Here is a 12021-nt window from a genome sequence, read left to right on the forward strand (position 1 = left end):
TTGGAAACCACGTGATATAAAATGAGGAAAAATTAAAGTAATACCATTCTGTTAGGCATTAACATTTACTCAATGTCAATATTACAATTTATTGTGTCGTCAATGACGTGTCTTCTTGCGGTTGGATCTTCCTTGTAAATAAATTCCAGGTATGTGATCGTTGGAAGTGGTATCTATTCCATCATTTCCTGTATTCATTTCATCATTATCATTTCCGTCATCCTCGTTGTTTTCAGCGGTACCAACTTCATTGATAAGTTCATCATTTTTGTCTTTATCATTTTTGTTGAATAGCTTAACATACCCGCCGTCTTTACCTTCCTTTACATCCGAAACAGCATCATCGAAAACACTGAAGAAATGTTTCATAACAACATCTCGCACTTTTTCATGAATAACAGCCGTTAGCAAACTCGTGTAATCGTCATAGACTGATTTGAAATTCACTATATTCGTAAAGCCAGTGAAGAAAGTCCTCGATTGCCTGAAATGTCGAACAAAAGGTATAACAACATTAAATTATTGCATATTTGGGTGTTGGCCAATTGGCCAACCAATTGGCCTACGGACCTGCAATGGGGTAGTATTCCAATTAGTTTTGGACTTACGACCTAACGTCGTGACCAGCGAACCCTGCAAATTTCTATTTTACAGAAATTCACCTGATTCACGCTATTGTGTCGAAACCTAACGAGAAACAGTCTCCCAAAGTTACTTCTGAACAGTGCCCCAAAGTAGGAATTAAACTCAATACCTAAGATGGTAAACACTCTGAAAGCTAGCCGTTTGAACTTAAAAAACTTTAAGTCATTTAGATATTGAGTAAAATAATGCAACTATTTAGTATCCATAAGTTCAGTCGAGAATTCCGAAAAAAGAAACATTATGGATGACTAAATAACAGTGTCACATTTCTTACATTATTATATTTATAATATACACTTCTCATCAAAAAAATCGAAACACTTCCGTTTTCATTGTTTCTGTCCGAATTTAACACAAAAAAGAATTCATACGATGAAAAAAAATACATAAATAAGCGAAAATTCTAAATTCAAAATTAGAATTTCATTTGTTTATCTTATAAACGAAATGAATCACTGTTTTGAGACAAATGTGTGTTTAGGGTTGGAGTACATTTAGCGTTTAAAAACTAAAAATTGGCGTCTATCCTTAAACTTTTTGTTTTTTATTTCAATATTGAGACTTTGGGACGTCTGAAAAAAGGTTTTTTTTCTAAAACGTATGGATACTTCGCCCACAGAAGCCGCCCAAGTTGTGGCATTGCTGGATTCTGGCCTTAGTCAGCGTGTTGTGGCTGCAAGACTGCATCTAAGCCTGTCATCTGTTCATAGAGTCTATAAACGTTATCGGGAGACTGGTTTGTTCACGCGCCGTTCAGGATCTGGCAGGAATCGGGTCACTTCTGAGCGAGATGATCGATTTATTGTAACAACTTCTTTAAGAAATCGACGCCTTAACGCTTTTCAACTGCAGCAGCGGCTTCGTGTTGTACGAAGGGTGGCTGTAAGTGACTCTACAATTAGAAGAAGGTTGAAGGATCGTGGACTGGTACCGCATAAGCCAGCAAATGGGCCGAAATTAACTGCAGACCATCGAAGAGCGCGCCTTAACTTTGCACGTGAGCACCTAAATTGGTCATACCTACAGTGGAGCAAAGTTCTCTTTTCTGATGAGTGTAAAATTATGCTGTATGGTAACGACGGAAGGAACAAGGTCTACAGAAGAGACGGAGAACGCTATGCACAATGCTGCATTGAAGAAAAGGTCAGCTATGGTGGCGGTTCGTGGACGGTTTGGGGAGGAATCAGCGCCGACGGTAAGACAGAGCTTGCTTTCGTGTCTGGGCCACGTCTGCCTGCACTAAACTGTCATCGGTACGTCGAAGAGTGTCTCGAGCCTCATGTGATGCCCTATGCACATTTTATTGGCAACGGCTTCATATTCATGCACGACAATGCTAGGGCTCACACCGCGGGCGTCGTACGAGATTATCTTAACGAAGTCGATATCTCTATTATGGAATGGCCAGCATGAATGCCCGGACATGAATCCCATTGAACATCTGTGGGATGAATTAAAGAGACGAATTCGAGCAAGAGATCCTGCCCCAGAAACACTTAGCCAGCTGCAAGATGCAATCCAAGAGGAATGGGACAATATACCACAGCATGTGATCGTGACTCTCATCCGATCGATGAAGAACCGTATGGAAGCAGTAATTAGAGCTCGGGGAGGGAATACAAGTTATTAAATAAACGTTTTTTAGTTTTTTTTTTCATTTACGTGTGTTGTTTTATCCATTTCCTTTATACTCCATACGGAATAAAAATGACTCATTTAACAAAATACGAAACCTATGAAAAATTCATTTAAATTTAGAACATTAACATTAAGATTTGATAAGCTCATATTACTCACTATTAAACGACATTTAACATTTATTCCTAAATGTACACATTTTTCTGATAATCCTGACAAAACGTAAACTTGCAAGGTGTTTCGATTTTTTTGATGAGAAGTGTATATAATAGTAATTATGTACCACTAAATAAACATTAAACAATTTATTTATGTTTAAGTATTATTCTCCGATTAATGACGATCGTCTATTTTATGATAGTTAATCTATGAACAATGAAACCCACCTCCAACCTCTATATCCAAATCTACGCACAGAATTTACTTCCATATTTATGGGTTCAGCTGTGTCTAAATTTGCCAACTTTTTTACGTTGTCATCATCTGTATTGTCATCTTCTGCGTTAACGTCGTCATCCTCTTGAAGCGCAACCATGTCATAATCATAACTAACATCCTCTTCGTCGTCTCTAGATATTTTTTTCTTGCCCTTCTTCTTACCCCTCTTTGCCATGCCACCCCGCCGTTGTGAACCTTCTGGCTCAACATTTAGCGTTACAAATACACCGACATCATACAGATCAACAGAAAATTCGTGGCTGCGGCTTTCTGCAGTTGGTTCTACATTTTGCAATAACCCTCGAACCTGTAAAAGCAGATTCGAAATATACTGGGTGTTAGTGACATCGTAACGAATACTGAGGGGGTTGATTCAGACCATGATTCCGAGTTAAAATCAAGTGGAATTTTCCGTCGCAAAATTCATGATTTTTTTTAGTTTTTTAAAATTATTTTCAATTCTATACTTTTGCGATGGAAAATTCCACTTGATATTAACTCAGAATAATCAGATGAATCATCCCTCTCAGTATTCGTTACGATGACACTTACACCCCGTACAAGTACATACGGTAGCCATATAAGTAGGTATGGGTGTTAGTGACACCGTAACGAATACTGAGGGGGATGGTTCAGACCATGATTCTGAGTTGATATCAAGTGGAATTTCGTGTCAAAAAATTCATGAAAATTTTTCTTTTCTTTTTAATTATTTTCCAATCCATACTTTTGCGACGGAAATTTCTACTTGATATCAACTCAGAATCATGGCCTGAACCACCCCTCAAAGTTTTCGTTACGATGTCACTAACACCCTGTATTTGCCGTAAGTATATGCCGTATGCCGTAGATATCTATGTCAACCGACTAAATTTATATACGCGGTGCAATCTATTCTAATGAATTGATGAAATATGCCGTACAAAATACTTATTCAAATTTATTAAAGGAATAACTATATTACATTAATTAATTACACACTTAAAAAATAAAATAAAATCAAAATTCAAATACAATAAAATTAAATTAATAATTACTTTACAAAATTACTTTACAAAAATCACAAAACAATCTGTATTATACACTAATCTAATCTAAATATTATAAATAATCTGTATTATTCAAATTCAAAAATATCTTTATTCAGTAGGTGACATAGTTACACTTTCAATCGTCAATTTTTACATAACGAACGTCTCATCCGGCTAAAACCCTCGGCACAGGGCCCTAGACGTTCTTAAAAAAAAACAACATAAAATATGGTTATACAATTGAGTAATTTAGCTGCCGATTATCAGTTCTCAGACAGTTAATTCCATGCATTCATATCTTCTAAATAATCACTAACATTATAATAACCTTTTTGCAAAGTTTGTTTGTTTATAATAGATCATATCATTATCCCGTTTTTCACAGGGTCCTAACCTAACCTGAAGATTTGACAAATCCGATTTTTTACAGAAACGACTGCCGCGAAGGAAAAACCGGCCTAATGCAGTTTACGTCACATACCTCCAAAAATGCATTTTTCAGAAATGTGGGTTTCCTCGCGATGTTTTCCTTCACCGCTGAGCATGTGATAATAATTTATGATCTACTTAAACATGAATTCAAAAACAAATTCGACAATCATTGGTTTTGGATTCGAACCTGCAACCTCAAAGTGAGAGGCAAGCATTCTACCAGTTGGTAGTTGGTAGTTAGTATTTTATACAAAATACTTATAGCATTATTTCCAGTTTCCATATGTCGAGAAGGTGTGTGTGGTGCCGAAGCCAACACGTAGAGGCCCCTTAAGATATAGTTCATCTAAATATATTGTGAGGAGCTCGGTGGCGCAGCGGTTAATGCGCTCGGTCTGCGATTTTTGAAGTTAACCAACTTTCGCAAAGGCCGGTCATAGGATGGGTGACCACAAAAAAAAGTTTTCATCTCGAGCTCCTCCGTGCTTCGGAAGGCACGTTAAGCCATGGGTCCCGGCTGCATTAGCAGTCGTTAATAACCGTCAATCCGGCGAATATATTGTTTTATATACTTATAAGTATTATGTAACAACTATGTTAAAATGTTTATGTGTAGGTAATTGTTAATTTTATGGGACGGTTTACTCATTGCTTATTATTATTATGAAATAGAAAGTACTTGAGCTAAAACAGCACGAATGGCCACTGCGAACTTATGAATTCTACTGTAACCAAGTCCCAAATATAAAAATCCTCTACGAATCCGCTTGATAAGATCCATTTTTTTTAGAGGAAGCTCTATTATATCCAGCCGGGTCTGCATGACAACCGCGTAGCGCGCGGCGCGAATTATATTGAGCGCTTCGACTAATAGCCGTTTGACGTCCATCTACGTAGATAGCATTCGTATCGTTTATTGGTCCAAGCGCTAGATATAATTCGGTTTACATACAGACCCGGCTGGGGTTCATTATATGGCCCTCCAGAGCCAGGCTCTTACCGACTCATTACTTACTTGTAGACGGTTATATCGCATCACGTCGAAGACCTTCATGCTACTCAACATGCACGGGCCTCCTCGTCTGGTAGAGTATACACTATCCAACCCATTTATCTTCATGCCTGTAAAAGCGACACCGTCTTTGCCAACGAAACTGTTGACATCCGGATCCTGTAAATCACTCAATATTGTTTTATCTACATTTGACAACAACATAAGCTCATGACTATATCCCAATTGGGGTCTCAGATATTTTTTTTTTAATTTTTTTCTTGACTTATTGTAGATTTACCGCAGATGGCATTAGCTACCTGGTCGGAAGGGGTATCAGAGGTACATGCATCACAAGATGAACTAAGTGTCCACACCTCATCGAGCTTTCTGTTAAACCAACGTGATAGGTGGTGAGCCGTATCGTCGTATATAATGTGCGAGCGAACTGTGTTAGAGGAAACTGCACTTAACAAAAGTAACGTAATGTATGATTGAGAACCACTTTCTATTGGCACAAACAATGAAGTCCAATGCCTTAGAACGCTTTATTTAAAAGAAGTAAATACAATTTGGAAGGGAATAAGAGTGATCTTTCTCACAACATAATTAAACGATTAGGCGATAGGTTAGATTATATCTGATAACAAGACCTTACCTGACGCTAAAAAAAATACATTATAATTTTAACAACAGAATACTTAATCCTTAAAGTAAACTTATTTGTGTAGTCCAGGGCGGTTAAAAAGGCCACATAGAAATAATTTATCTAAAAAAGCATTATTGCTACTTGACATTTGTGTGCATTGCGCACTTGCTTTTATATGCGCAAATGTCAAATTGCAATATTGCTTTTTTAGATGAATTGCTTCGATGTGGCCTTTTTAGACCAGCCGCGCACTACGAGTATTTCGCCGCGCAGCAGAAAATAGCAGCGGCATAATATCGCACTGTAATACGGCGTCGCTGCGGTGGCTCTGCCGTCAAGTGTGCGCAATACAATTTAAAACTGTTTGGTACAGAATTACAGTGCGACATTATACCGCTGCTTTTTTCTGCCGCGCGGCGAAAAACTCGTAGTGCGCGCCTGGCCTTAACCTCTCTGATATAAATAAATGAATAAAAAGAAAGGTTTGTACCCGGGTCACTTCTGGATCTACAACAATAGCGACGTCTTCTAAGTCCATATTGCCAAGGCGGCTCTGCGTCATCATGTTCATTTTTCTTGCAACTTTAGTCATAAAGTTTGCTGTTTCAGTTAACATTTTCTCCTGGCGGTCCCTGCAACATCAAAAGGCTCCTTTTTCAAATATGTCATTGTTTACGAAACGTGAAAACGTATTTGTCTATGGAATTTGTTCGGACACCCGGTGGGGATAAATCACTTTGTGATCCCTAGTTTGACTGCAAGCTGATCACCTGATTGTCCAGAAGTAAGATGATCCGTGCTTCGGAAGGCACGTTAATTCATTGGTCCCGGTTTCTACTTACTGATGTAAGTACGTTGCCGTTACTTGAGTCACTTCAGGGGCCTTTGGCGGCTGAATAATAACCCTGACCTCACCTCACAACCCACACGATAGAAGAAGAAGAGAAGATTAAGTATGCACATATAAATACCTGTATTTAGGCATGTTCAATCCGAACAAACCCGTAGTATTGACGATGCTAGTCAGGGTACCCTGCAGCCGAGCCGCTATTTCTTCCAGTTGCGAATTCGCGATCAACTTCTCCAAATCCTTACCTTATCCCCGAAAACAATAACAATAATTGACAAAAAATTGCCATTCGACATGGGCCTTAGCCAAGTTGCAAGCGATTACGAAAAACGACTACTTGGCTAACCCCCCAAGTCATCTACATATCATAGATTAAATTATTACTTTTATAACGGGTCTTATGCGCTTCAGATGATACACTAGTTGATCGGACAAATAGAGAGCGCTAAAAGCTCTCACTAACGGGCCTAACACCGTAAGCGTGCGACTCTTTCTCCCCTCGACATACATCACCCGTCACTCACACACAGTACTGCTTAGAAAGAGACAAATTATCTCTGTCGTGGCGAGAAATAGTCGCGTGCTTACGGTGCTAAACCCGCTGGTAACATAAATAAGACTACATTCCTGAGGGAGAATGCCCCATGTACATGTACCGCTAGTTGAATCATAATTGATAAGAAATGGTTATAATCTCACTTTGTTGCGGCGAAAAATAAGGAGCAACGACCGGAGGCGTTTTATATTTGTCGCTGTATATCTGAAAAATAATATTTAAGTATATTATTAAAATAATAGCTGTGAAATTTAATCATCACTAACACATAAAACAGTTCGAGGAACCACCACCTAAACTACTTAATAATTTACTTACTAATTAATTCGCAAGCTTTTTTTTGACGTGACTTATTGTAGATTTGCCGCAGATGGCATTAACTACTTGGCCGGACAAATGGGGAGCGCTGAAGGCTCTCACCCGGTACAACGTTTAAGACAACAGGCCTGAGGGTGCCCAGTTGGGCACGAACCTCGGCTCAAGGCGTCGTCTGAGAGGAAAAATATTTGAAAGAATTAATCGACCCTAGTGGGTCGATAGCGATAAGCGCTGATTGAGGGAAGCCGTCGACCACGCCGGCGGGGTCGATATCGGGGTCCTGAAGTGTTTGGTGTCGCGAGCTGATTGGCTGCCTCTATGGCTAGAGTAATCGGGTCGTCGGGATCGTATATTACTTCCTTCGTACGCCGATACTTTTCAGTACCGTCCCTAAGCGGGTTGTATTCGGAAGCCGCAACTACCAGGGAATGGATTTTCATGCGGTTTCTACTGTTGTGACCTTTACTTTTCTAAGAATAAAATACGTTAACATTGTACTCAGGCGAGGCCAGATCGAGTCGCTAGTTAGTTCGGTATTTTAAAGAAAAGGCTGTTGACAAAATTTTATGAAAATAAGTAAATAATACTACACCTCAACAGTAAATTGGCATCCGGTGATTCTAACGGATGTGCTGCCAACCCTCAGGGATACTCCAACCATCTGAACTATAGATTGACTGATCATATTACACCCTGCACCTATAATCCTGCCAAGAAACATAATTAATTAATGTCACGGGTGATAATACCAGAACATTAAGGGTGTTGGGACCCTCGCTATATAATTTTCGGCGATAATAGATGGCGTAAGTGTAGACACACCATTCGGTGGTCAAAATATTATTTTTTTGTCATAGATAAACTAAGCTAAATGAGTTCTACACCTTTTTGCCACTACTTAAAGGTCTAGAGAACGTATAAACAATAAAATATATTACAAACTCTTCCTATTTTCTTTTTAAATCCCGAGCCGGGTCTGTATGACAACCGCGCCGCGCGTGACACGAATTATATGACCAATAAACGATACGAATGCTATCTACGTAGATGGTCGTCAAACGGCTATTGGTCGAAGGCCTCGATATAATTGGCGCCGCGCGCGGGGCGGTTACTGTGCAGAGCCTACAGGTCATTCTTTTTAATAATATGTGTGTACGTACATAATAATAGTCATTATATAGTTACATAAATAAAACATAACACTTACGTAGCTGAACCTCTTTTCGCAACATGTGCATAGCTAAAAGGGGAGTTAGCGTATGGCTTAAACACGTCGTAAATTATATTGGAGGTATTTCTATATATGATGTACTCGGCGTCGATGAAAAGCTTGCGAAGCCGACTCGTGACACGGAGCGTATTGTGGTCCAAAGAAAAGGATACCTCAGGAAACATCGTCACCAGGTGTTCCCGAAGAGACAAGTGGATAAAGAACCTGGAAATGAAAACAACTCACAATTGGCCATGCTACGATTTTTTTATGTATTTGTTTTATAATTTATTTTGAAAATATAGTCCATTTTAAGGAACCAATTTCGATATTTTTGTGTTTTATCAATCCTATCTATTTTTTAGAAACACTTAAAATTTCACCCTTGGTGACGTCACTAAAGCAAGAATTAAAAAATGCCTTTGCCTACAAAAAAAAGCGTCAATATCAATACTGTCAGTTCAATACTGAACTGTCAGTGATTGTCAGTCCAATTCAGTCCATCTCGCCAAACTCAGATGAAACTTGTTGAAACGTTACTTTATGTGTACCTAATTACATATTTAAATTACATATAAAAATTACAGCAATAAATCACAATTATGTATGTATTTTTATGAGCAACTAGGTATAATTATAACACTTACATAAGAGCTTTCGCTCCTCTGATCTCCGAAATATTGTGGTTGCTGGAGTTGGTCATAAACTCTAAAATCATGACGTTGTTCACTCGCGGTAAATTACGAGAGTCGGCTTTTTCGAAATTAGCTGTTCTAGTCGCCATCGCAATAAAGAATACAGACAGAAACAGAATAGCTTGTTGAATAATTTGAATATAACCTCATCAACAACTTGTGTCAACTATCAATACCACTTGTCATAAATGAACTTTTTGTAAGCAGGCAAAGGCATATTTTTATACATCTTGTTACAAAGGTCAAATAAAGGTCAATCATTTTAATAAAATATCTTCAAAAATACTGAAAAATAAAAAAAAGTAAATATAGGGAGTTGTTTCAAATTCATTTATCTCGAAATGGTTTTCAGCTTTTTGTACTTTTACAAAAACCGAGCATGGCCAATTGCATAGTTTCCTAGGTCAAAGATAAATTATGAAATTTTGATTACTAAATATAGACAGATCTAAATGTGGCAATAACCGTTTTCTTTTTTCTATTTAACGTCATCATCATCAGCCCATTAACGTCCCCACTGCTGGGGCACGGGCCTTCCCTATGGATGGATAGGGAGATCGGGCCTTAAACCATCACGCGGGCCCAGTGCGGATTGATGGTTATTAACGACTGCTAATGCAGCCGGGACCAATGGCTTAACGTGCCTTCCGAAGCACGGAGGAGCTCGAGATGAAAACTTTTTTTTTGTGGTCACCCATCCTATGACCGGCCTTTGCGAAAGTTGCTTTACTTCAACAATCACAGACCGAGCGCGTTTACCGCTGCGCCACCGAGCTCCTCAATTGAATTGAATTATAATAATGAAACATGTAAGAATAATCACGTTTTATCGCGTTTTTTTATTAATTATGTAGGTACCCGAACAATGAAAAAAACTACAAAAAAAGGTTATTATAATGTTACTGATTATTTAAAAGATATGAATGCATGGGATTAATTGTCTGAGAACTGATATTAGGCAGCTAAATTACTCAATTGTTTAACAATAATTTGTTTATTTATTTTTTTAAAGAGCGTATAGGGCCCTGTGCCGAGGTTATTCTTGCAGCTTCTTTTCCCCGGCTATACAGGTTGTAAGAAGCTGCAGTAGTTTTAGGTGGATGAGACGTTCGTTATGTAAAAATTGGCGATTCAAAGTGTAACTATGTTACCTACTGAATAAAGATATTTTTGATTTTGAATTTGAATGAATAAATAGGTAAGTATTTATCAATCACGTTGAATCTGATGAATGCCATTTATATTATTTTTAGGGGACATAGCCTGGAAAGTCCATCCTGGAAGTTCTATACAGCGGTTTTAGGAAGTAAATCATGATACTTATACTAACACATTGACTATGTTGTCATTTACCAGGTAACCACTGGTAATATTCAGATCTGGAGTGTTGACATACAAGCTCAGGTCATAGGATCGTTTCAACATCTGAAAATATATGTTATTGTCATTAGGTTTGTTATGTTGGCGATGCAGTATTTACATTAGATTTAGAATAGTTTTCTAATACTTTATTGAAGATTCTTACAAAAAGAAAACCAGAATATATGTAGGAACATTTTAGAAAACTTAACGGAAGTCCATAAGGACGTAATCGTGAGCGGAAAGCAAGTACATTACCTATTAATTATAAAACTGGGGACATTGTCGAAATCACTTTGTGAGACTGCCCTATTGTCCTTTTTTTGGTAAGGACTTTGCAGGCTTGAATCACCTGATTGTCCGAAAAAGTAAGATTATTCCGTGCTTCTGCCGTCTATTAGCCGAAAAACAAACACCTACATCAGTTTACTTTGTGAATTGACTATTCACATTCACATTTTTGTAAGTTGATTATTTTTATAGCAAGTATAAAGCTACTATTTTTCTAAGCCAACTCAGTCTAAATACCTACCGATTGGTAAGCAGAACCCTCACATTATTCCTGTATGTTAACTTACCGACGCCACGGCATTTTCAAATGGTTTTCTCTGAGTGCTCCATAACTTACGAAGCTCTTTGACTCCATCTGAAAAAATATCCCATGGTCTGAGCCGAAAAAGCTACGTTCTTCTTTATGGCTGTTCTTACCAATCAACGCTGGTGTTAGGGTTAATATTGAGCCAAAAAGATCCCTAGGTGTGACGTCGTATGTTTACATCGAAGAAAATGTTAAGTAATCTAGTCTCTGCTTGCCTTATTAAAAACGTGGGAGTTCCAGTACGGACGATCTTCCTCTATCGCGTGGGTAGTGTTGTGAGGCGGATGACCCAGCAACCCTGGTATTGGGGTTATTATTAGGTACGGGTGATTATTATTATTGCGTATGGCACACAAAAATAAAATATCCTGGGTGGATCAAATATCCAGCTTAAGCTCCCTTAACCAAGTCTCTGCTGCTTCCGTCACACAATGCAGCTCGGCTATACCACCTGGGAACTGGTGCAGAGGGCACTCGTTCACTATGTTAGATATGGTTTGATCCGGGTGACCACATACACAGTATGGCGACTCCTTTAAGCCCCATTTATATAGGTACGGGTGATAATTAAAACTGAATCCTAACACATACACACAACATTTTCTTCGATG

The 12021-nt window shown here is 38.4% G+C and overlaps 1 protein-coding gene across 1 annotated transcript; it reads right to left on the reverse strand.

The window, feature by feature from the left end:
- Positions 1-46: 46 nt before the first annotated feature.
- LOC126371833 (uncharacterized) lies at positions 47-9783 on the reverse strand. The gene is made up of 9 exons (XM_050017209.1): positions 9406-9783; positions 8756-8983; positions 8141-8255; positions 7374-7434; positions 6796-6919; positions 6315-6456; positions 5200-5355; positions 2670-3028; positions 47-484 (listed from the first exon to the last, which is right to left on the reverse strand). Exons 1-9 carry the CDS (start codon positions 9540-9542, stop codon positions 100-102), a joined length of 1707 nt encoding a protein of 568 aa, XP_049873166.1. The 5' UTR covers positions 9543-9783; the 3' UTR covers positions 47-99.
- Between the last annotated feature and the right edge of the window lie 2238 nt (positions 9784-12021).

The sequence above is a fragment of the Pectinophora gossypiella genome, chromosome 13 (genome assembly GCF_024362695.1).
Source record: "Pectinophora gossypiella chromosome 13, ilPecGoss1.1, whole genome shotgun sequence".
Classification (NCBI taxonomy): domain Eukaryota; kingdom Metazoa; phylum Arthropoda; class Insecta; order Lepidoptera; family Gelechiidae; genus Pectinophora; species Pectinophora gossypiella.